The sequence below is a fragment of the Argentina silus genome (assembly GCF_951799395.1).
Source record: "Argentina silus genome assembly, chromosome: 2".
Taxonomy (NCBI): domain Eukaryota; kingdom Metazoa; phylum Chordata; class Actinopteri; order Argentiniformes; family Argentinidae; genus Argentina; species Argentina silus.
The window spans coordinates 14610683-14635389 of NC_139656.1; the positions used below are offsets into that span (position 1 = coordinate 14610683).

Consider the following 24707-nt stretch of genomic DNA (forward strand, 5'->3'; position numbering starts at 1 on the left):
TTATGTCTCAACTTAGATTTGAGACCATACATTATGTTGCAGTATGAACTCAAGGCTGCCCTATTTGTCAAACATGACCTTTGTCAAAATGTTGTTAGAAAATATTTGGATAAAACTGTGGTCATATTCATAATATATTATTTCAACATTATAACATTTGTATTCAATAAAGTTCTCTCAGTTTCTAAAAACACCCAAATGACATTAGATAAAAAGTGCCCTTTATTGGTCTCAGAGCAGGAGAGTTGAATTGCCGTTTTAGTGCTTTGAGAAACGCTTGCGTTCAAAGCGGTTCACTTCACAGGAACGCTCTGTCAACGAGCCAACTCTGTGAGAAATCAACAGGTGATTCTCCTGGAGAACTGAACCAACAATGTTCCCTCATCACCCACCTTGGCAGATACCCCAAACACACACACACACACACACACACACACACACACACACACACACACACACACACACACACACACACACACACACAAAATCAGCCTTGCAATCATAATCACTGTTTAACTATATACCATAAAGCTGTTATTCAATCTGAGAGCTCAAATTAGTTGGGTTATCAATTCCCTCAAAGGAAATGAAAAGCCAGTTCAAACCCAAATGGAATTGTTTGCCCTCTAGACTATATCAGCGGTATGGTATATGAGGTATCACCAAGCTAGATAGGCAGTGTTGTAGCATTCTATGTCCAAAAATAGGTTTAAAGTGTGCTGGTCATGGCAGTTTCTTCACCGCCTGGTATTCAGCTACCTTGGCCTGGAGAAGAGGGGAATGTTAACCCCCACTCACCCCATCACCACCGCAAACACTTCACTTAAGCAGATGTTTCACTCACACACACACACACACAAATTACCCCCACCACCATTAAGCACCTTGCCTCCACATGCCCAGGAAGGACCGCCCTCATGCTTAATCTGTATTTATTCAATTACAACTCAGCACAGCATTCCTCCAAAATGACCTCACATCTTAGTAATCAAAAACATGCGAGAGAGAGAGAGAGAGAGAGAGAGAGACAGAGAGAAATTAGTTGTCTGTATCTTTAACTTAAAATCATATACTGGTCTGTAGATAATCCAACAGTCTAGGGTACTGTGTTCTCACACTGAAGCTGTACAGCAGGGAGTCAACTCCAGCAGAAATGAAAGAGTCAATAATAAGAGCTAATATTAGCCAGCATGTAATCATGCAACACCATGCTTTGCACTGCCAGCCATTCTGAAGAGAGACCATACTGTACCATCTCACTCCCACAAGTGCCCCAGTCTGAGCTCCTCATGATAACTTCCACAAAGAAAATTCCAATATTGACGCTTTTGATACCAATGGCCAAACATATGAGTGACACATAAGATGTAGGATCAAATGCCTTGACCCTCCCACCCTCATTGAGTCATGTTTTCCATCCCTCGTCTCACTGACGTCATGTTTAACAAAACGTTTGGCAGATGACTCAATGTTATGTCACCTCTCTTGCCATTCCAGCCTGAGTCAAGTGCTAGTCACTTGCTTGGCATGTGTGTATGTGTGTGTGTTTAGTGCAAAAACTCCCAGTGGTGACCTGCTAGTCTGTTAGTAATGTCATGTGTGTGTGTGTGTGTGTGTGTGTGTGTGTGTGTGTGTGTGTGTGTGTGTGTGTGTGTTTCCCAGACAGGCAGCCAATGTCATCCCTGTGGTGACTTCACTTACAGTACCCCCTTCCCTCACTCTGTGCAATACAATACAATGAGTAACTACAGTGTAGTGTGACAGTCTGGCAGGCAGGGCCCCATGTTTTCCCATACAAATCAAGAAGGTCCTCAGAGAATGAACAGGAGTGGAGGGGACTTCCTTTTCCAAAGGCCCCAGATTCTGGCTGTTCCATGGTCATTAACCCAACATGACTCAGACAAACCCCCACCACCCCCACCCTCCATCATACCGCCCTACACACAGATCTTGGATGGGAAAACCTTGACTCAACAAGCCAGCTGTGAGGCTTTTCCCCTGCTGCGACTTCTAGAAACTAAAAAAGGATGTGGACTCTTTCCATGTTAAATATGATAATTTCCCCTACGTTTATATTATTTGACAATAGTAGAGAATGTAATGCATCAAAACATCAACTACAATTTTACAGTAACCCATTTTACCTTAAGCTTAAGGGTGATTAGGAGACCGGAGACAGCCTGAGAGTGGGGGTAAAAGCTGTGATGGAAATGCAAATCTAAGTTTTAAGAGTGGCCACAGAAAAGGAAAGAATGTCTTTAGACTTTGCTAGAAGCTACGAATCATCCAGTAACATATAATGATATATAGGCCTAGCTTAAAAGCTCAAGCACTTGTTTGGCCAGCTGCAATTGCAGACTAACGAAACGTGAGCGACTCCACTGCCACAGGGTGTTACATTGACAACCCTCCTTTATAACAAACCTGCTTCAACATGCTGAGATGTGTGTTCTGTTCTGAGACCCCCTCTCTCCTTTAGCTGGGAGCTCTGAACCATGGGCAGGTAGAGGGTGAGGGAAAGCATCAGGTATGGTGTAGATCATGGCTCAAAGTGTTTGGACCACATACATTATTTCTGTGGATTTGGACACAATGGACTAGGTCAGGAGAGGCCTCTAAAGGCTCTTCTAACTGTTTGTCTACTCATCAGATTTAATGACAAGGTCATTAATTAGTTTGCATTTCTTTAGATTATTTGCCAGGGGTCAAGTTGAAAATGTCAGGTTGTTAATTATCATGTTATAATAAAGTTCTACAATAATCAAATGCAAGAGAGAGAGAAAGAGTGAGAGAGAGAGAGAGAGAGAGAGAGAGAGAGAAAAAAAAAAAAGGTTGACAAACCTAGTTAAATTACCGTTATCCACAATAGTGCTTCTCAAACAGAATGAGCCAGTTCTACACTGCATGCTACGAATTGAAAATATTAATTATTTCCCAAATGAAATTTCCTTGGAGTGAGTGCAGACTGACCTGCAAGTTTCAACGAAAAGATCCAAGGCAGCGTTGCCATGACAAAGCAATCATCCACCAAAGATCTTTGTGTGAAGTGCTGATTGCTGAGCTGTACAGTCTTGTTCTACACAATAATAGTTACTGAAAATAACAGCCGTTGCTATGATATACTCTACATGTGAATACATAATTAGTAATAAACAATATTATAATATTCCTAATACTATCAGATCTCCAGTCTGTCATGACAAATTAATTAATATCAAACATATCAAACAGCTGTCATATGATAAATGTGTCATAGGCATATTGTGCTGAAAAGACATGACAGTGGTCTACAATCCTGTCTAAATATTAATGAGAGCAAATCAAAAACTGTGAAGAGGGAGGGTAATTCCATATGTCAAATGGTTGGTATGTACCAAAACATCTCTGCGAAAACATTCTGAGAAAACTATGACTTTCAGGTGTTCACAATCCCAAGCCTAATGCTCCATTACACAATGTAACAGAGTCAGAATGCCTGAAGTGTGGCACTGCAATCTGATCTTCCTACCCATGGTATACATTTAACAAGCTTTTTCAACCCTTAGGTCTCCAGGCCTCCCCCCACCACCACCACCACCACCCAGCACGTGCTGCCCTACTACTCTCTCTTTCACTTCTGAAACGCATATCTACTCATTGACAGAAGCAGCTTCTGCTGGTCATTTTCATGAGGACCTTTACAGAGAGGACATGGCTTATAACAGTGAAATGGCAAAGCCAAAGAGTTGAATTTGTATACCTAAAGGCAACACACTGTGTGTGTTGGAATGCCATTGAGAAGGCTGTAAAATGACAACTGTGGCTGGCTGGGCAATGGCTGCTGGAACCATTGGCTTGGACAACTGTCATAAAGCAGCAGCTGTCATTGTTCTGCAACCGTCTGCACTAAACATGGGATTGATCATAAAAAGCACAGATAATATTCACACATTAAATCAATGTTAAGCACACATTCAGACATTGGCCTTTACACTGTGGGGTGTAACCAAATGAAGTAATCCATGGTTTTATAAACTGATGTGTTGTTTAATCAAGAGTAAAACATAATAATCACATACTCTATATCCATTAAAAAAAAGTAACCTTTTACTACCATTGAATACTTGAAATGAATATGTCAACTTGAGTGTTTGTCTGGTATCTAGGCTACACCATATTTAACTGTGTGATGTTCAGTTGATACTCACTGGGTGTAGTGGTCAACTAAATGTGCACTTTTTCAATAAAGTACAGCCTACTTTGCATCTGATGGAATTATGACTGATGTGCCTAATCAGAGTAGGCTATGTTCAGAACTCTGCTGAGTTAAATTATGAATTGCCTTTAAAATTACTTCACAGCCATGCCAATGTGTAGCACTGCGGGGGCAGATCCACCCAAATCTAGACACAGCTTAATAAGAGAGATATTGAGATATTGACAACTCGTTAAAAAGTAAACAAGTAGACTTCTGATTATTGATCAACACTAAATAAATGTAGTCAATGTTGTCAAATAGTATTTGTCAATGACACCAACTTTAATTCGGCAACCTATACATCATGATTTTGCAAGGAAGCTAATGCGTCTAAAACACTAAAATACTACATCACAGCCGCAATATAAGTTACCAGTAAATAAGTTAGTTGAATTGTGTGCAAATAAGCGTAAAACACCAGTAGGCTGCACTGACTGAGAAATAATTACTCCCCATAGACTAGACGGCAACATTATAGTGACAACATTAATGAGCTGTTATTGCATTGAAATATTGAAACATTTTTAAACATTGAAATTAAACTAAAACAATTCTGTGCCTTTTCAAAGAATACTAGTCCGAAGAAGGCCTCTGTGAATGTACCCACTATTGCGAGAAGAAAATTAACCCCCTTATCCGCTGTGTAGTCCCCATTCTCAATAGCCTCCTTTCCAGAATTCTCACACATTTAGTACAAATATGCCTGGAAAAAACGGCATCTTGGCTATTTACAGACCTGAATAAATTGAATAGTTAGTGCTGACTTCCCGACACCACCACCTCCAACCACAACCAGCCGATACTTCTCCTGCACCGAGCCGTCCTTCCACCCAGCCATCGAGGACACACTTCTGCACTCGCCGCTGCCTGAACACCAGTGAGCAGACACCCACTTCTGCGTGAAAGGCCTTCAGTTAAAAGAATGGAACGCAGAACCGCGAGCCTAAATAGATAGAAAATATGAACACTGCTATAATCCGTTCGAGCGAGGATGGTGGGATTAAAAAGTGCTCACTGCGTTACGGCCGCCGAGTCCAAACGCCCTCCTGCAACAGTGTTTCTAACCACTGCGTTGTAAGAAGATGTGAAACAGATAGGAGTAATCAGTAAATCCAATACAAATGTCCGTCGCTAGGGGCACTTCTCTTCAGTACTAGAGACATTTAAAGATAATCTTGCAGATAATTCAGTTATGATAACATTTTATGGAAACCGTAACAAAAATGGTAATGATATAGTCTACCCCATGGTTTCTAAAGGTTTAGTAAAGGGTTTATAATTCCTCCATCGTTATATTATTAATTTACTGATAGTATAGCCGATTAATAAACTAATATGTTTCCGTCTCTGTAACAAAATAATGTTTTCTATGGAACATGTCACTGAATCTCTGAATATTTGGCAATCTGATTTGGATGGAATTGAGACAGAGATGGCCATAGTGCACACAGAAGCTGAAGTGCCATACAAACGTGTGTGCGCGTGCGTGCGTGCGTGCGTGCGTTGGTGGGTGGGTGGGTGGGTGGGTGGGGGGGGGTGCTGCTGGGTGGGGGTGCTGCTGGGTGGGTTGGTGGGTGGGTGGGGGTGCTGCTGGGTGGGATGTGCTTGGAACTGTCTGTTTTCACAGCTGTGGAGCGCTGACCTCTCAGACACCTTCTACTATTATCAAGGCCCCCAGAGTGAGAGCTTTCACACAGAGGGGCTGAAGTGTGTGTGTGTGTGTGTGTGTGTGTGTGTGTGTGTGTGTGTGTGTGTGTGTGTGTGTGTGTGTGTGTGTGTGTGTGTGTGTGCAGTGCGTGCGTGCGTGTGTTTGTGTGTTTGTGTGTGATAGAGTTTGAATGGTCGATGCTGACTGACTTGTGCTTTTTAGCAATGGCATGCATGACTCATGATCTTGGTGAAGCACAAAAGTGGGTCTACTGTATCTGAATCTCTGGAATGAAGCCTCTTATAGCCTCCAGCATATTGTAGTGTGGTGGCACATTGAACAAGGGGATCCTCACTGATGAAAAAACATGCTAAAACATGTCTCTTTGTTTCTAAAACAACAGTAGAGAATATGATTTTCCCTCTCTCTACTCCCTGGAGGGCCCTTCCGGATGATGTTAATATTTTTGACTCATGAATGAACAAATTCCAGTTGACTCCCACTCTGCAACGTAGCGCCAGAGGCATTTGAGGAATGTCAATTAAGTCCTGCTATCAAAGCCCACACAAGCCTATGGTGGGTAGGAGAGGGGCAACAGGAGCTGGGTAGGGACACCTCTACATGTGAAGTATATTAGAGGTCACCTAATGGCTCTAAACTAACCTCTATGATATTTAGAGCTTTGACATTCTAATGGCGACAAAAGTAAGATTTTGAAAGGATATAGCACAGTTACAAGAGGAGAGACTTGAATTAATAGGCTGTCTAGATAAGAAGCCCCCATCATAGTCGATCAATATGTTACAAGGAGGATACAGAGCAGACATTGACAAATATATGAATCACTAAGCATTCATAATTCTGTGTAAGGCCTCATTTAAACTATGCATGCATTTCAAATGTTTTATGTCTGCAGCTATGATTTGAAGATGAGGGAGAGGAAAGAGGGAGAGGAAAAGGACCTATTTTAATCCCAGGGCTGGGTTTTGTTTTCAGCAGTCTGAACATTTCATAATCAGCCTGAAATTGTGTTATTCAAACTCTTTCTTACAATCAATAATCATTTCACAATAATAACATGGCCTTTAAAATGTGCCTGTCTTTAATTTGACAATTTAATGCAAATGTGATGTGCACTGAATTGAGAATAAATGTGTGAAGTGCTCTAAATTCTAAATCGTTCAACACTCTGCAAATTGGAGTGTAATTTCCTTTCCCTTGGAAAGAAGTAACATTCAAGAGTCTATTGCACAGGGGACCTCTCATAACTGGGTGGAGGAAAAGGCAGTCAAAACGCTGTAAATGTGTGTGACATGGCTTAGAAAACTGAGGTGGTTTTGATTTAATGTTGATCTTTCATCACGACACCAATTCAAACGTACTTGGCAAAGACTGATTCCAAAGCATGTTGATTACACTCACTCCATAAGAATTGACTGAGTTTTAGGACCTGGCACTAATCCAAAGATTATCGACATGTAGTTTTCCCTCCACATTGATGCAATTATTTGCAATTTACAGAAGCGACAATAAATATATATTTTTTATATATCATTTTGACTTATTTTTTCTTTCAAGGAGAATAGCAGGTCACCTGATGTAAGATAATAATTTGAGTCATGAACATAACCTGTATGAAATAATAATGCCACATCAGATTAGGTTTTGGTGATTAAATTGCCTTACTGAATCTACAATGTATTTCAGTTTACCAGACTTACTGGAACCTAAAGCAACTGCAATGCAGATATGTTTGTGATACCTTTGAGAGGAGCCGATACTGTAATACATTTTGGCAACAACTTAGAGTAGTATTTGTATCACTCATAGCCTGCAGCAATTGACTGTATCTACAATATGTTCTACCACAGTAAAATATAGTCCTGGACACCTTGTAATTATATTCAGGTATAGCAGCTCTAATGGTACAACTGAAACGGACATAATTCAAAGGGGTGGTGAATCAGCAATTATTCTTACCTCACATTCAACATCCCCTCAACATCCCCCTGACAGTGTACTATAAGTCTAAGGAAGACTGAATTTGAATACTATGGGGCTTCTATTGATTAAATGCTAGCATGTGTCTAGAAACATTATCACTGACAATTGTACTGGCCATGAAATACAGTATGTAGCACACACTACAAAGCTAACCAGTGGGATATCTGTGCATGACTGCACTGGTGAGGGTAGTGTTTCCATCCCATTGCTACTAACCCTGTCAGATCAGTGATTACAGAAAGGGAGGATGAACAGGGCTGCTATTTGCCTATGAACTTTCATGTGTCAGTGACTATACTCACTGTGTATGTGGGTGCACAATATCTCAGTTTAATGTCTCATTCCACTTTAACAGTCTGGAATCTGAATCATGTGACATTTACGAAAATATAAAACAATTCCTGAGAATACGAAAGCCTCTTTAAAGGTATATATAGAACATCTCAGATAATATGAAAGAAAAGGCCTTTATTGTGTAAGCCATGCTGTGGTATCACTCACGTGATGTTGCAGGAAACAGAGAGGGGCATCATTCACTGCATTATTTTATTCGATTAAAGAAATGAATGATTCACTCTTATAACATGTGGTGAACAAGTGTTATATTGTTTCATGATAAATGTGAAACCATAAAGCAACTGAATGAACACATTAAGAGACACAAACTCATGAGTATGTTTAACATATATCATGTTTATTGAAAATTAAAGATAGGCCAGAGACAGTTATTAGAAGGAGCATTTCTTGACAGATGAAGTATAGAATGAATCTCTCATACACACATTTAACAGTATCTATAAAGCAATTTGCCATAAAGCGCTTTGTTTACTGTGATCTGAGGAGGCAGAGACAGACAGGCAACAGAAGAGACCAAAAGAGACCAGAGAGGACCAGCATTATCAGACTTTTCTTTGCAGGTGAATCTTGCCCAGTGAATGGAAGGGTCCTAGGTTGGACTGCTGATTGGAGGTTGCTTTACGCAGATGTTTTTTTCTGGGACAGATTGATCTTGTCACCCAGACTCAATGCCATACCCTTTGGGAAGAAAGGAGAAGAAGGTTACTTTTAATACATTGCATTCTCTTCACTGAACACACAAACTAAAGCGGTTTCACACGGGAGCAGCAGCCACTAGGGGGGTCCTTTCACTTTCAATGGCAGCTGGACGGCAGACGGAGAAACGCTCTGGTTCCCTCTGAGTCACTCATCTGAAACCCCTTCGCTTGTGGATACAGCTTCCTTACGAGACTTGATCATACTGCTAGTACTATGAGCAAGAGAGGAGTGACCCACCTGGCTCTTAGCCCGAATGCGGATGTGCCCGTTGACGGGTGCGTCAGGACCCAGGTGGATGGGCTTCTCGATGCTCACGTTGGCCAGGGCGTCCTCTCCGAAGATGGAGCGGGCATACAGGTTGGCAGCCATGAAGCCACAGAAGCCAGAGAGAGCCTGGATGAAGGGACAGACAAGGTAAAGTGAGGACCACGTCACATGCATAGCTACCTATTTGACACAGTAGAGGGAGTCCAATTGTTCCTCGAGGAATATGATGAGGTTGCTAAAGATAGGGCCGTCTTAAAAGACTCATCATCATAATTGTCTGAAGCTAAAAGAAAAGCAAAAACATCGATTTTCCCAGTCTCTCATGGGGTACATTTTTCTTTCCGAACTGATTGATTAAATCAGACAATTAGAAAAGCCATTTATAAATCCAATTCTAACACTGCAAAAGACATAGCAGCAGCAAAAAAGTTATAAATGCTCTGAGAACTTCCACCTCATTAGTCCTCTTTTCTGGCAGGTTGAAAACCTAAATCCTACTATACGTTTCACATCATCATTATGGTCCCGTTGCCAGGGGTCGACCAGGTCCCACTTATAGAAGACATTTCAACGAGACTAACTTGGGTAAATAAAGTTTAAATTAAATAGTTACCTTCTCTGGAGTCAGGCACTTCATGTTGGTGGAGCTGAGTATGTGGTGCAGGTAGTCGTTCAGATCTGTGATGTTGGTGTTCACTGTCACCTAGAAGAGACAGTGTTAAGAGATCGGAACATGTTTACTACATCTTCAAAAAAAAAAACAGCACTGTTGTATTTGTCCAATATCATCCAGTGTACCTTATTCTCCCACTCAAACTCAGCCCACATCTGTCTGAACTCTGCGTCTGTGCAGGAGGCTGGCTGGATGTAGTCCATGATGTCAATGTGGATGTCGCTGAGGACCACGCAGTTCCTGTCGCTGGCCGCTCCCGACACGTCATACACTGAGACACACAATAATAATTTAAAAATTAATAAATAATACATTTAAAAAAACGGTCAAAATATGTGTTCATAACATTTGTGAGTGGATGCTGGCATCAGATGCCTCAACCATCACTTGGACTACCTCACTGACAGGCCGCAGTTGGTCAGGCTACAGAACCACTCTGTTTCAGACATCATCACTAACACACAGGTGCCCCCCCAAGGGAGAGTTTTATCACAATTTCTCTTCACCTTCACCCTCTACACAGCAGACTTGTCAGTGTGCTCAAGCCTCCTGTCACCCACAAACATTCTCAGAGGACTCAGCCATTGTTGGCCGCATTAAGGATGATGACTCCCTACAGGAAGGAAATATCTTCATTCATTTCATGGTGCAGCAAAAACTACCTTGAACTGAATGTGTCTAAGACTAGAACAGGTGATGGACTTCGGGAGGAATAGGGAAACCACATCACTGTTGTCATCAATGGGGTTACTGTTGAAAGGGTGCATGCCTACAAATATCTGGGGTGGTGATAGATAGGCTGCAGTGGAAAGAGAACACCTCCTTGCTTTAAAAAAAAAAAAAGAAGCTCAGCAAAGGCTATTTTTTTTTTAAGGAAGCTCAGATCTGTCTCCCCAAAAATGCTCCATATGTTTTATAACAGTGTTGTGGCTAGTGTCTTGTTCTATAGTGTGGTCGGCTGGGGGGTAACATCTCTAGGGATGATGCCAACAGGCTGAATAAAATCATTAAGAAGGCTGGATCTACCATCGGCACCAACCTAGACAATCTGAGGTCCATTGTGGATAAGAGGATCCTCAAGAAGCTCAACAATATTGAGACTTACATTAGCCACCCCCTCCACAGTATCTACTTAAAGCATCACAGTGCAAGGACAGACATATTTATTTTACCTGGGAGCAAAACTGAGTGTTTCCGCAAATCCTTTTTACCTTTGGCTACGAGGCTTTCTAAAATGAGCACTTGTTTTCATCACGTTTTTTGGTATTCATTGATGATGTGCTGCTTTTTAGTGTCTGTGCGTCCTTTGTTGTGTTTTTATTGTGTACTTATGTATGTTGTATGTGTTGGCTGGTGCAATCAAATGTCCCCTCTGGGAATTAATAAAGTAATATATCTTCTCTAAACTGTAAAGTCTAGTTCCAAGTAGTCTTCTTACCAATGTTGCCAAATATGATGCCGTTCTCAGTGGATGCCACTTTGACGTTGGCCTTGATGTTGGCAAAGTCGTGAGGGGCCAGGGTGAGAGGAGAGGGCTTCTCAACCAACTTTAGGTCACCTGTGAGTTGAAAGGTTTGTATCAGTGCCACAGATATATACACAGAGTAATCAAGAAAGATGGCACTAAAATGTAATTCTGGTGAAATCAAAAACAATCACCTTGTAAACTATCCAAATATTCCTGCTGAGGTGACCTAATAGAGTAGACACTCACCCAGTGTGGCCAGCTCCAGTGTGCAGTTCTGGAGGGTATCGTTGGTTTGGTTGACCACCAGCACATCCAGTACGATGTCATACTGGTTGACATGGACGTAGGCCTCAGCATAGACCGGATCTGAGAAGCCGGTCAGCTGGGTCACCTGATATATGAACAAACAGTACACAGGCTCTGTAGCATACCATGTAATAACCTGTATCTACAATGCATCACCTCTAATAGTCTGATTGATGTACTGTATAATACCAGAGATTTAAGACATAGCTAAGATTAAATAAAAAGGAGTGACTTTTCAGTAAATCACTCTGATACAATCAAAACAGCACCACAGCCTAAACCCATCATATTGATTAACACCATAAATGCTCACTTTATTGTTTCTCTCATTGTTGTCTCTGTGGGGCCGACTTCTAAAGCAATGAATTCTGTCTCTCTACATCTACTTATGATACAATGCCATCTGCTGGTAGCTGAAGCTATATCATATACTGCAACAAATCAATCAATAGTGGTCTGAGTGGTCATTGTTAAAGGCAGTCAGGTGTAGGCCTACCTTGTTGAGTTTGGATGCTAGGGGGTCGGTGGCCTCCTTTCTCTGGGTGGTCCCCATGGCGGCCAGCAGACTGAGCTGGAACTGGTCCTCCTTGGAGGTCATTTCATTCTTGGCTGTCAGCTGCATGAAGGAGATGGGGTCGTCTGCCTGCACGGTCACGTTCCGTTTCTCAGACTCTTTCTGTGGTTGGAGACAAGAGCACACAACACTATCAGGGCATGACCATAGCCCACACTCCAGCAGTGTCAGAATGAAAAAGCAAGGAGCAACAGTAGGATGAACTGAGAGGTAAAGTGGGTGTAGGTTGGTGGACTGGGAGAGCTCCTCACCTTCTGTGACAGCTTCTCCTCTTCCAATCTGACGGTGAGCATATGGGACAGGGACTTGCGGCACTCCTTGTTGAAGATGTCGTTCATGAGGGGCGAGCACTCCGACAGGACCTTGAGGCAGAGGGAGATGCGGTCCACATCGTCGTCTGTGATGGGCTTCTTGGGTAGAGAGGACTTGCCCAGGTGGAGCACGGTAGCCATGATCAGCATGGCCTCGGCCACAAAGGACTGGAGGGAGAGGTGACAAAAAGAAGTCAGTATAAGGACACAAAAGAGGAGTGGACATGAGTACCCTGAGGCTTTGACTAGTGGCACTGGCAACATAAGAGCTGTTCACAAGAGACCTTGTAGTCTGGGACTAAGCAAGTGTTTACACTTCCACATTCTAAAGTGGGCTAGCACTGACTTTAGCCCAGGGCTAGCCGGCCCTGCTTTGGAGCAGGTTTAGCACCAACTTTTCTGGGTTAGTCCCAGCAATCACCCAAAACACAGTGCCAAAATAGCCAATGTGAACAGCGGCCAGGGTTAACTGCAATGGAATGCTATCATCCAATATGATAAGACTGTTAGCATAGCATTTTCTCTGGAGCTAATTTGTTGTAATGGTTAGCTGCTATGAAAAAAGCATGTTTCCTTTTATCTATTATTTGCTGGTTGTCATCCTGATGGTGCACTAGCAAGCTAGCTTGCCAACTTGGAACTAGAATGGTTGCATGTTGCTATGGTTATTTGAATTAGCCCATGTCTTCAGTGCAAAAGTGTGAATCGTTAGCCTGGGGTTAACACGTGTGTGAATCAAGGGTAAGCTCATTGTCTTACGACAGGTGGCATCATTCCTACGCGACACTTAGAGCCTCGACCGACGGAGTCGCACTATTTGACATGAGACAATGAGGTAAGCTAGCCCTGGGCCATGTTTTAGCCTTGCGCTAAGAAACTGCAGTGTGAAAAGCCCTTATAATTACTCCATCATTCAACATTCAAGCTTTACGGAACAAGAATCTCAAAATCAAGTGAGATTGATCCAAGTTTCACTCCAAGTTTCACAATTGTTTCAAAACCAAATGAACAAAAGTTCTGCCTTGACTTACATTCTGTTTCTTTTTGTCTTGAACGATGGCGACATAGCGCAGGGCCACTTTGGTTAGGGTAGTGGCCAGTGAGGCTGCCACGTAAAAGTCTCCATCCATCAAGAAGCCCCTAAGAGGAGGCCTACAAGAGAAGAATAGTAACAGTTTGGCAAGGTAAAATTAACCTTAACCCTAACCCTAACCCTAACCCAACCTAACAAAATCACTCTAAGATTCAATAAACTGTACTGAAGAGACAGAATCTGTGAAAAAATGACATTTCTTTTACCGGTCTTCTTCTTTCTTGGAGGGCCGGGAGGAGCTGAGGGCGCTCTGTGTCACGTAGGTGCCCATCTCTGTCACCAGCTTCTGTGCTGGCGCTGCGTTCACCTCCTCCTCCGGCTTCCCCTCTCCAGCCTCTTTCTTTATCTCGTTCTCCACAATGGGGATCTGAACACAGCATGACAAGACATCAGCCACTGGTATCATCCATCAGCTCATCATTATCGTCTTGTGCACTGTAATTGTATTAATCCATGAACATCGCCATACCTCTCCAATCGACCTGCGGACCTCTGTCATCACACTCTGAATGTCCTCTTTCGTGCTGCAGTATTCTCCCAGAATCCAAAGCCCTCCTCTGTAAATTCTAACATAGTTGGAGGAGTTGGATGTCAGTCTTACAATTGATTACACACCTGACCCTAAGAATCTCAGGTAATTGGATATTATTTCTAAAATGCAGTGATCTCAAAGTGAGTAGGGACTAGGGAGATATACAGTAACATAACAAGAGCTAATGAGGTCTTACTTGACAGTCTTGATGGCGTGGAAGACTTCCAGCATCTTCTCGATGATGAGGGGCCGAAGGTTTTCAAATCTCTGGATGGCCTCCCTCACAAACTCTAGCACATCAGCAGCAGCAGCCTCATTAGTGTCACTCAGGAACTCCATCAACTGAGACACACAAATACGTGCACAATTTACTTACACACACACACAAATGACCTTGGCTGCACTGGATTGCTGGGTGAGGGATGGGGGTACTGTAAGTGAACTCACCACAGGGATGACATTGGCTGCCATGTCTGGGAAGCGCACACTGCAGGAGTGGAGAGTGCGCACCAGCAGCTGCCTGTATTTATCTGTATCCTCATGCTCTGTCACATTGTTAGTCTTGATCACCTCCTTCTTCAGAACTATGACCAACTGGAACCCAAAAACACACAAGCCTTTAGGACACCCATCCTTTTTCGAATTACAGGAGAGTTTGACGCACCAAAAAAGTAGGGAGTAATTAAGGGGAGGAGAAACGCACCTCCTCTACGTTGCGGGATGAGACCAGGTCCAGAGCCAGCTGCAGGGTCTTCTTCCGGACCTCCAGGTCAGGCGTGCTCAGAACACGCAGGATGTCCATCACCAGATCCTGAATGATCAGAGACATGTCAGGTTATGACACTTCACAGACAGGTTGATACTAAACTTCACAGACAGTTTATTACACTTCACAGGTCTACTGCTGTCTAACATGAGACTTGTTCATCAAAAGTAACATTAAAAGCTAAAGTACCTGTAGAACACGTTCATGAGTGGGATGCTCCTTCAGCTCTATCAGACGATCCAGGACAATCAGCTTCACATTGTTGTCACTTTCCTTGATGATCAGATCAATGTAGCATTGGGCAGCTGCCTGGAATTTAGGATTTAGAGTCACATAGACAACATGACAGACCAACAGCGATGATGATGATGATGATGATGCTGCTGTCATGTGTATAGCTCAGACAGGGTACCTTGATGGCAGTGGGTGCGCTGGACAGGGTAATGAGGGTGCCAGCAGCCTCATACTTGACGGCAGGGCTGGAAGACTGCAGCAGGTTGTAAATGCAGCGGATGAAACGGGCACGCTCAGAGGGATTTGCATGGCACACCTAGACATGGAATGAAACATAAGAGGGAAACGCAGTCAAATCTTCACCTTTTTAAAATTAGTGTACTTTATTTATTTATTTTTTAAATGTGATTATTAAAGAATTCATAAATGATTCCTGGTGTGATATTTTTTTTAATGTGTAAATGACTGACCTTGTAAATTAGCTCCACAATGACCAACTGGAGAATATCTCCAAATGTGTGTACTTGATCAATGCAGGTGCTGAGGTAATCCAGAGCTCTGTCCTGCACAGTGGGAGTTAAGAGTGTTAAGGGTGTCTTAGACAACTAAAAGACCATTGTGACAATTGTATGAAGGTATTGACCTGGTCTGCATGGATCAGCATCATGAAAGCATTTCTCTTGCAGCTGGCATCTTTTTCGTTCACAAGGAAATCATGGATCAACTCCGGGGCATCGGGGATGAGATTTTCAAAGTTCCTGAACGTAGCAAAAATGTTTAAGGTGAGTGTCATCCTCTATCAAAGTGTCATACACAGGTCATTTGTGTTGTTGTATCGGAGCCATTACTTACATACACACAAACTAAATATACATGACATGTTAGAAGTGTACAGCACCTCTACACACACTGTATAGTAGGGATGTTATTCTTTAATGAGTAAACATTTAAATAAAAAAAATTGTGGGTCACCTGAAAAGAGCATAGATGTTGAGGCCCACACCCACTACACACAGTGAATGTACCTGTAGATGGTGTAGATGGCCAGGACAGCGTTGCGGCGTACATAGCTGTGGCGGTGCTCCAGGCAGGCACGGATGGCGGGCATTAGGGGCTCCAGCAGCTCAGATTCCTTCAGCTTGCACAGGAAACGCAGAGTGGACCCACGGATGAACTCATTGGGGTGCTGCAGGTCCTGAAATACACAGATTGAAAAATAAAATCTGATTGCTTATGAGTCATTTCTACATGAAGTTGACATACCTATTCCAGTTTAAAGGTTGACAATCAAGTTACAGTAGATATTATTACCACAACAACAGGCAATGTAATATTAATTGCACCATCTCACATTTAATCTGATACTTTGTAGTGCAAATCAGTTCATTTATGTAACCAGACTGACAGAGTACATATGGTACGGCATATGCTGCTGCTACTCTACCTTTCTGTAGGCGTCACAGACCAGGATCATCTCCTGAAGCAACTTGCCATCAGGTGTAGTCTTGGGGACAATCTCCCAGAAAACAAGCAGGAGCTTTTTAATGGTGTGGTCTTGAAGTGGGAGGACAAACCGGATTATGGTCATCAGAAGGCCAGGCAGCTTCTCCCCATTCAGAATCATGATGATCACTTTCTTCAGTGCCTCCGTCTTTGCCTTGATCTCTCCCTTTTCTAATGTCAAGAGAAAAATGTTTCTATTGTTACTCCAACTGTCACTCTGATCACAAACCTCACAGTTAGGGGGATGGGTGACAAACTGAAATGATCCATGATCAACTGCAAATGTTGGAACTGTAGTTAATTACCCAAGTCTGCTTTCAGACTGATTTCCGATGGAGGCTCCGAGTCATTTGGAACATTGATCAAGGTGTAACAAACATTCTCTGCGGCTGTCATCTTGCCGGTACGATTGTCCTCTTTGCAGAACCCCAATCAATTCAACTGAGTAGCTGATCCCTGTAAAAGACAACACATTAAGACACAATTAATCAATTATGCTCACTCAGCTGCAAACATACAGCTAGTATAACTAGTAAAAAGTAATATAATGCCATTTTTCATTTTGGAATTGCATAGTTGCATATCCATGCATCCAAATGTGAGTGAATTCAGTGACTGAGTACAGTTCAAACTAATTAAGCTAACACACATCCACGTAGACAGTGTCTGGTCACTCGCTGCCTGACAAGCTAGCTAGCTCACATATAGGCCGCCTAGGGTTCGGAATCAGGTAATATGTAACACGCCCATCATTCAAATTGTACAGTTTAATCAAGGTCGTACACTAAGAGAGGCAATATGTCGAATGGCCATTGGCATGGTTTAATATGTTAGGACAATTAACAACGCCTGTCATACATCACAGCTAATAGTGGAGTGCTAGTGCGCTAGCTAGCTTGCAAATGGAGGATGAATAACATCTTTGACTGAACACAATTTTCCAAAACTAGTTCTTGCGCTCTTGGTCACGAAAATATATAACCGTTTACCTTAGTGCACGTGTATAATCTATCAAAATAACCTCCGATGTCGTGTTTCTGTTATTTTCATCTGTAAATCGGCCGGAGAGGGTCTTCTTTTCGATGTTATGGCTCTCTTCTCGAGCTCTCCGTTCCGTACTTCCCCGTGACGTGGAAGCTTACTTTCTGAGCCACATCATTGCTACAGTAAGCGAACAGGGTCAAATGATGGATGTCCAGACGCGAAGGCAAAATGTTAAGGCTGCACAAATTATCATAGAAACACAGCACGATTGTTACTTTCACTGAAGTGATCCATCCCAGTATATTATTACACTATGTCTAGGGAACAGAGCTACAACAATGCATTTACTCATTCTACATATTTGTTTCGATTTATATGATAGTATAATTAAGAGCATATCATGAGTATTACAAATAGCTGAGCAGTTGAACCCCATGAAAGTTGTCATTAGAGATGGACAAGGACAAGGAAATCAAGACCACCATTGAGCAGCTTCCTTGTAACATTTAAAACCGGACGAACCAGATACAATTTCAGAAAAAAGTTTCTCTTTAATGACAAAAATAAATGCACACATTGTACAGCTAGAAAATCATAGATGGCAAAGGAGAACAGATTTGTTCAATGGTAATTGTTCTCCATGTTGTTACAGGTAATAATAGAGAGTGTGAGTGGAACAGTTTTGGACTGAAATAATGAGGGATAAGAGCTCTGTCATCTTCACAATGGGGCCACACTACTCCCATCTCAGAGCTCCATGGGCTCATCTGGTTTCTCAGCTGCCGGCTCCTCCTCTGGCTGGACAACCTGCAGCACAAGAGGAATAAGTATTCACAAGTATGGAAACCATTAGAGGATGTATAACATATTGAAAGCATTAAATCTTATGTTTCTTTTAAGACCAAAGATTTAAAATTCTACAGGCTCCATTTTTATGTACCCTTCTTTGTGGCCTCTCCTCTAGGCCCTCAAGATATGATGCCACATCATCATCATCGTAGATGGTGAACTCCATGTCCTTGCCAACAATCCCAATGGACACATTCTGAAAGAGCAGACAGTTAGTTACAACCCACTTTTGAATTGCTGGCATTGACAATTACAATTTGATGCACAAGTCTTCAGTTTAGTTACCTTTGTGGTGAGATCTTGTTCTGCTGGTAGGGTTTCTCTCAGACCTCGGAGGCCATGTTGGACCAAGTCATTCAGATTGCCTAAAGGGAAGAAATGAAATGTATGAATTGGATCAATTGAAATGACTCAAGCAATAGCTGAAAATCAGAAAGAGGTCACCAAATGCTCACAGTCAAGAAATGCATCCATGTTTCTTTCCAGGTAGGTACGTGCAGACTGGGAGCGGGCACCAATGGACATGGCCTTGCAATCAAAGTAGTTGGCAGAAGGGCAGGACTGGAAAATGTGTGGTCCCATATCCTGAGAGAAGGACAGCAAATAATACAAATAATAATGACTGATATTCTGACAAATTCATAGACAAAAAAAACAACAACTAAAAAAGATCTTACATCATATCCTGCAATGAGTAGTCCCACACCATAAGGTCTCCTGCCATACCTCTGTGTAGGAATCTGGGTTTCTGAGTGGCAGGTCAAGGTGGATTGTTTATTTGCAACAAACACTTTAACAGAAACCTTTTGTATAATGAACAAAGTCAAGACTCCGGAATTCACGATACTAAACTACTGACCAACAGTAAAAAGGATACTGCTTCCGATCAGTGAGACCAGGCGTGACACAGGGAGAGGACGATCAAACACAAACCTGGAGTCCAGGCACTCCTGACGCATAAAGTTGCTGAGGGAATTGGACAAAAGAAAAAAGCGTTAACCTCACTTTAGACATCCCAAGTCTTATTCTCTTGAGGAATATGAAAACATAGTCCATCAGATCCACTTTTACCAAAGGAGCCTTGCATCAGCAGTGAGGCCAGCAATGGAGATGCCCACATGGCTGTCTACATGAAGGATTTTCTTCTGATGAGCGGCCAGCTCAGACTGAGCTCTCTGGTGAATAACAAGAACATAGAATGAATACACTACTTCTAGATTAATTATTTCACAGTTATTTCCCATATTGCTCTGCTGCTGTTTGGAAGCAGAGGAGCAGAGGATTTTCTGGCAAGTACTATTTTCCCATACCTTCAAAGCCACAAGGACTGCATGAGAGCGAGATTTAAGACCCACTGTGGCAGATCCTTGTTTCACTGCTTCCATGGCATACTCAATCTGATGAATACGCCCCTGAAACACAAGACAGAGACCTTCAGTTATGATAATCATGACAGCTCTCTCTCTCCTCCAACAGTTTCAATTTCAATGTTTTGTTCATTCAGATTGGCTTCACCATTTAGAAATGACAACCCTTTTTATACATAGTACCCCTATTTCAGGGCAAATTAAGTATTGCCAAAACATTATGTAATGTCCAAATGAAGCATTCATGTTTAGTATTTAGTATTTTTTTTTTTTTAGTAAACTGTAATCTGGCCATCCTGTAACTAGTGGTTTGCACCTTGCAGTGTAGCCTCTGTAGTTCTGCTGGTGGAGTATTCTATAGATGGTAGTGGGTGACACATTCCCGGCTACCTCCTAGTTACCTCGTTTTGGGGCTTTTCTTCATTATGGTGAGCATTCTTTGGCCATCTGTAGAAGACTTCTATTTTTTTTTCTTCTGATTTCTCAGCCTAATAATGGCTTGCAGTGCAACTCTTTGGTCTTCATGTTGACAGACACCAATAGTAGACTCCAAAGGCAAACCAAAGCCTAGAATCAATACTAGATATTGACAGCTCTCATGTACCTGCACAAATGATGTGACAGAACACACCTGACTAACCAGAAACACCTGTCAAGCCAATTATCCCAATACTTTTGGTGCCCTGAAATTGGGGGAAAATGTATAAAAAGGGTTGTCATTTCTACATGGTGAAACCAATCTGAAGGAAAACAACATTGAATTAAAGCTGGGATTCTCAGCTTTAATTTTGACCCCATAGTTATTGTTTGATTTGAAATCCAAACCAAAAAAATGCTTCTATTTCCCATTACGTATGGAAGGCACTATATTCTATAAGCTTTGATAAGTTGTTGATATTACACTGGTAGACTTACCTGAGGACTCCACACTGTGACATCGTTGTCATATTGGTTACGGAACTAAAAGAAGACAAAAGTTGACATTCAGTTTCGTTTTTATCAAAGCTTGCAACACATCAACTAGCCCTTCACGACAAAATGATCATGCTGCCTGTCAATTAAACAAGGAAAATGTATCTACGTATTTTCACTACATGCTGCAATATATGCATAGATAACAACTGTTAAAAATCCTCGATATTCCTTTTCGCAAAGTTGAAGATGCATCAGCTAGCTAACATTAACCAACACTATTAGCTAGCTAGCTTTTTGAGCTATCGAGTGGTGTTGGTGTTTCAAGAACACAAACTAGCTTGATAACAGTGTGTTCTGAGCTACTTAACATGAGTGAGTGATATTGTTAGCACCAAAACTAGTAACTACGGCATATAGGAACAAGCTGAAAGGGCATCGTCTCTGGCCATCTCGCCAGTTAGCTAACTTAGCTGCTCGCCAAATGCTGCTTACTCATTGCCTGCTGTTAGCTGAGCTGCTTCCATCATGCTAGTAGTAGCTAAGTAGGCGATATGATTGCCATACCATGGCAATACTACTAACTCCTACCACGTAGAGTTTTCTAATGCATTTATTTGTTAGATTTGTATTGAGTTTGATAGCTATGTAGCACATACATGTGTATAAAATGTTTATTTCATTCTTACCATGACTGGGCTTTCCACCAACAACTGCCTCCGATGGATGATTTCGTTAATCGTTTACTTTTCCCTACTGACGCCAGGCGTGAAGAGAAACTAGTGGACCGCAGAGCAAATAGATTATTTAGTCAATAACCTCTCTGGCAACAGAACACGCACAAAGACAAACGAACACATTTACAAAAGTATGTACACAAGTAAGATGTTTTCAATACGTATTCAAAGATTTAGGTCAAATTTAGCATCAAATGCTATTGAATTCAACAATGTATTCCAAGCTGACTGACATGAGGATAATATAAGAATATATAGTATCAGCGACGCAGTTTGAAGAATAGGTTGTTACCGGGATTTTGGTTTTCTATTTAAATATTAAAACATTATATAGAATACCATCATTGTTCATCAAATGTCAAATTATTTATAAAATTATAAATTATTTAAGTTATTAATCAGAGGCGTCTGGCATGCCAAATCTGTCAAACAATTTTCAAGAGAGCGAACTAATTTGCATCCATTAGGCTTATACATAGGTGAAAACTTCATTGTTGAACTTTTTCGTGCCCCTTACCCTCATATGAATTTGAATTTATATATATAATATAATAATGTATACAAAAACATAAATGTAAAAAAACCATAACATAGATACAACAACATACCCCCCCCCCCCCCATATAACAAGAACATAGAGGCTCCATATGAGAGTGCACGGTTTGTTTCCAGTGCTGCAGAGCGCGTGCCTGTGTCGATTTGTAGTTTTGGTAGCAGATTGTCACATCTAGGCGGCGACACAGAGTCCCTTTTCTCTAAAAACAACAACATTTCACCTTCTCTTTCTTTTAGTCAAAATGCTTGAGCACGTTTGAGTGACCATGGAGTGCGTTAGCCGTCATGTAGTTGAGCGTTAATTCGGCGAAGATATTGGGACAGGGAAACTTTAGAAGGTATCCAAGGATCTACAGTTGAAAACATGGCTGTACGTGAAGAAGGAGAGGTTTTGCACAGTAAAATCAGGCACCACGATGGGGTTGGCAATGCAAACAGCACAGAGAGCTTCAGGAACGGCTATGTGAAGGGCTGCGTCACCCCTTTAAAACAAGACCATCAAAGGGGATTTTTGTTTAACGTCTGTAGGTTTTGCAATGAGGACATTCTGAATTCTAAAGTGTTTCGAATCTCGTCCATTTATTTGGGTGCATTCGTAATTTTTGCCGTTTCTTTGCTTATTTCCAGGAGCTTGCAAAGTGACTTCAGCTTTTGGGATTATTTGCGGACTTTTCTGTCGGGCTTCTCTCAGTCCATCAGCCCCCTCTTTAGCATAGGCTGTGCATTCTTCTTTTTGACATTTTATTTAAGGAGGAAAAAGAGGGAAAGTAATAAATGTTGGCTTGTGTCACTGCCAGCATCATGTTACTTGGGGGATTTTTTGGTTTTGCGGTTTTTGCAGTGGGGAGAGGACCAACATCAGATGCAAATGGTGGGCAGGTTGTTATTTGTGCTGGGTTGTGTGGGTCTCCTGACACTGATCCCCACTTTGAAACTCAAACACAGTATTCTGATCCTGGTTTTTGCCAGTGTTGTGTGGTTGGTGTCTTTCACCAGTCTGGGCTGTTTGCCCCCGCTCCTGAGACCCTTCTTTGCGTGCTTGGCCGGGGTCTCTGGCTCGCTCCTGGCGCTCTGTTTCGACCATTATTACCCGTCGAGGGAAGCGCCGAATAGGATCTCCAGCGCCGAGGAAAAAGTCCCTGTGATCAGACCCAGGAGAAGGTCCAGTTGCGTTTCTTTGGGGGAAACGTCGACCAGCTATTACGGCAGTTGTAAAATGCCTCGCAGACCTTCATTACCGTGCATATCCAGAGAACAGGTAGGTCTCCTTGCACACTGTTCATAATGCCTTCAGTTCTGTAAAAGTAGCCCGCACAGAGGGAGCACACGTGCGCTGGAGTGTACACAACCTTGAACCTCAAGCAAGGGGGCAAAAACACAATTTCTATGATTCATACAAGAACAACATTCAAGTCAACCTGTTAGCCCAACATAGCTGAACAATTCACAAAATGTTTGCCTTTTGAGAGACCATAATTTGGTATATTCATTCAGCCGAATAACATCTTAGACAAACTTTTCAGTGACAAGTTAATGTATTTACAGTTGATTGATTTAAATACCAGATCGTTTTTCTGTTGAGAATTGTGTATACAGGAAAACATAAGCCAATAGGTTTCCAAACAAATAGGCAAACAGGTTAATTCCATGTTCATGCATTACACTGTTGCCTATGCCCATGTAATAACAGTGAAATATCAAATTAATGTATCCATTATTTGGGAACAATGCAAAAATGTTTTTACGAAAACATGGTTCAGTACATAACTGCATGCGTCCACCTATCTCTTTAGTGCCATATTCTACTGTGGTTGCACTGTTGCAAGGCCATTATAATGGAACGTGTATATCAAGTATACTATATAGCTTCCCCGGTCACACCGTCAATTCCATGTCTTGTGAACAGAGATTTAATTATTTTTCTATTGAGACCCCTAATAGTTAAAACACACACACACACACACACACACACACACACACACACACACACACGCACACACACACTGTCTAATGAAAGTTGATGTAGGCCTATTCTTACACACTGGATCACAGCTGTCCAGTTTTGTAACCCCTTTGAGAGTATTTTACTATCCATAAACAAATCTGAATCTATTTCATGGAGTAGATAAATTGTTATTTGTAAAATGAATCAAATTTGTAGTGATATAGGCCTACACAAAATGTGTGTTGGTCATGTGTTCAACTGATATTTGACTCAGTCCTCCATATTAGATGAGTCTAATATAATGGTCCTTATTCCACTTTGGTAACAAAAAACTACTGAATTAATTCCATTACTGCAGTTACAAAGCAACAACTAAATTACTATACAAGAATATGTTTAGGCATATACAACATTGGACCTAGAGTAGTGTATCTACACCTGATTATCTGAAGTGTTGCTGGATATTTTAACATATTGCACATCTTTGAAATGTTTTAATTTATTTATTTGTATTACCTTAAACATTAATATAACTATGGAAAAAACATGCGTAAGAAGGTGCTTCATTTTATATTAGTTTATGAAAAAACACACTTCACTCATGCAACACTACAGCGTTAAATGTGTCATTTGTAATAATGGAATCAATTGTGCTGCAATTGTGCTGCGGAGGTGGTCTGGATGGA

General features: G+C 41.7%; 4 protein-coding genes across 4 annotated transcripts in view; 1 reads left to right on the forward strand and 3 right to left on the reverse strand.

The window, feature by feature from the left end:
* Positions 1 to 5291, reverse strand: part of rras2 (RAS related 2) — a 24473-nt gene extending 19182 nt beyond the window's left edge. Inside the window, exon 1 of the mRNA XM_083697497.1 lies at positions 4974 to 5291. Coding sequence (XP_083553623.1) covers positions 4974 to 5075 — 102 coding nt within the window. The 5' untranslated portion in view covers positions 5076 to 5291. The remainder of the gene's footprint in view (positions 1 to 4973) is intronic.
* Positions 5292 to 8562: 3271 nt separating this feature from the next.
* copb1 (COPI coat complex subunit beta 1) lies at positions 8563 to 17797 on the reverse strand. The gene is made up of 22 exons (XM_083685471.1): positions 17662 to 17797; positions 16978 to 17128; positions 16614 to 16843; positions 16195 to 16364; positions 15813 to 15927; positions 15640 to 15732; positions 15348 to 15485; positions 15125 to 15244; positions 14873 to 14980; positions 14617 to 14763; positions 14366 to 14511; positions 14107 to 14203; positions 13844 to 14004; positions 13576 to 13696; positions 12485 to 12712; positions 12156 to 12335; positions 11600 to 11744; positions 11324 to 11443; positions 10011 to 10156; positions 9826 to 9915; positions 9183 to 9338; positions 8563 to 8924 (listed from the first exon to the last, which is right to left on the reverse strand). Exons 2-22 carry the CDS (start codon positions 17066 to 17068, stop codon positions 8865 to 8867), a joined length of 2862 nt encoding a protein of 953 aa, XP_083541597.1. The 5' UTR covers positions 17069 to 17128; positions 17662 to 17797; the 3' UTR covers positions 8563 to 8864.
* Positions 17798 to 18182: 385 nt separating this feature from the next.
* On the reverse strand, positions 18183 to 21559 carry LOC310815993 (proteasome subunit alpha type-1-like). The gene is made up of 10 exons (XM_083685982.1): positions 21474 to 21559; positions 20788 to 20832; positions 19816 to 19917; positions 19577 to 19680; positions 19383 to 19471; positions 19183 to 19253; positions 18961 to 19090; positions 18791 to 18870; positions 18597 to 18701; positions 18183 to 18463 (listed from the first exon to the last, which is right to left on the reverse strand). Exons 1-10 carry the CDS (start codon positions 21474 to 21476, stop codon positions 18404 to 18406), a joined length of 789 nt encoding a protein of 262 aa, XP_083542108.1. The 5' UTR covers positions 21477 to 21559; the 3' UTR covers positions 18183 to 18403.
* A 738-nt stretch (positions 21560 to 22297) lies between these two features.
* Positions 22298 to 24707, forward strand: part of pde3b (phosphodiesterase 3B) — a 42139-nt gene continuing 39729 nt past the window's right edge. The window contains exon 1 of the mRNA XM_083697398.1: positions 22298 to 23334. Coding sequence (XP_083553524.1) covers positions 22441 to 23334 — 894 coding nt within the window. The 5' untranslated portion in view covers positions 22298 to 22440. The remainder of the gene's footprint in view (positions 23335 to 24707) is intronic.

Coding starts and splice junctions, on each gene's coding strand:
- copb1 (XM_083685471.1), bottom strand. CDS start 17,068: ATGACAGCCGCAGAGAATGTTTGTTACACCTTGATCAATGTTCCAAAT. Junction 14,512..14,616: donor CAGCCAATGTCATCCCTGTG/GTGAGTTCACTT, acceptor TGTGTGTCTCAG/TTGATGGAGTTCCTGAGTGA. Junction 14,204..14,365: donor CACGCCATCAAGACTGTCAA/GTAAGACCTCAT, acceptor CAACTATGTTAG/AATTTACAGAGGAGGGCTTT.
- LOC310815993 (XM_083685982.1), bottom strand. Junction 19,918..20,787: donor TCACAGTGTGGAGTCCTCAG/GTAAGTCTACCA, acceptor CTTGTGTTTCAG/GGGCGTATTCATCAGATTGA. Junction 19,472..19,576: donor GCTGATGCAAGGCTCCTTTG/GTAAAAGTGGAT, acceptor CAATTCCCTCAG/CAACTTTATGCGTCAGGAGT.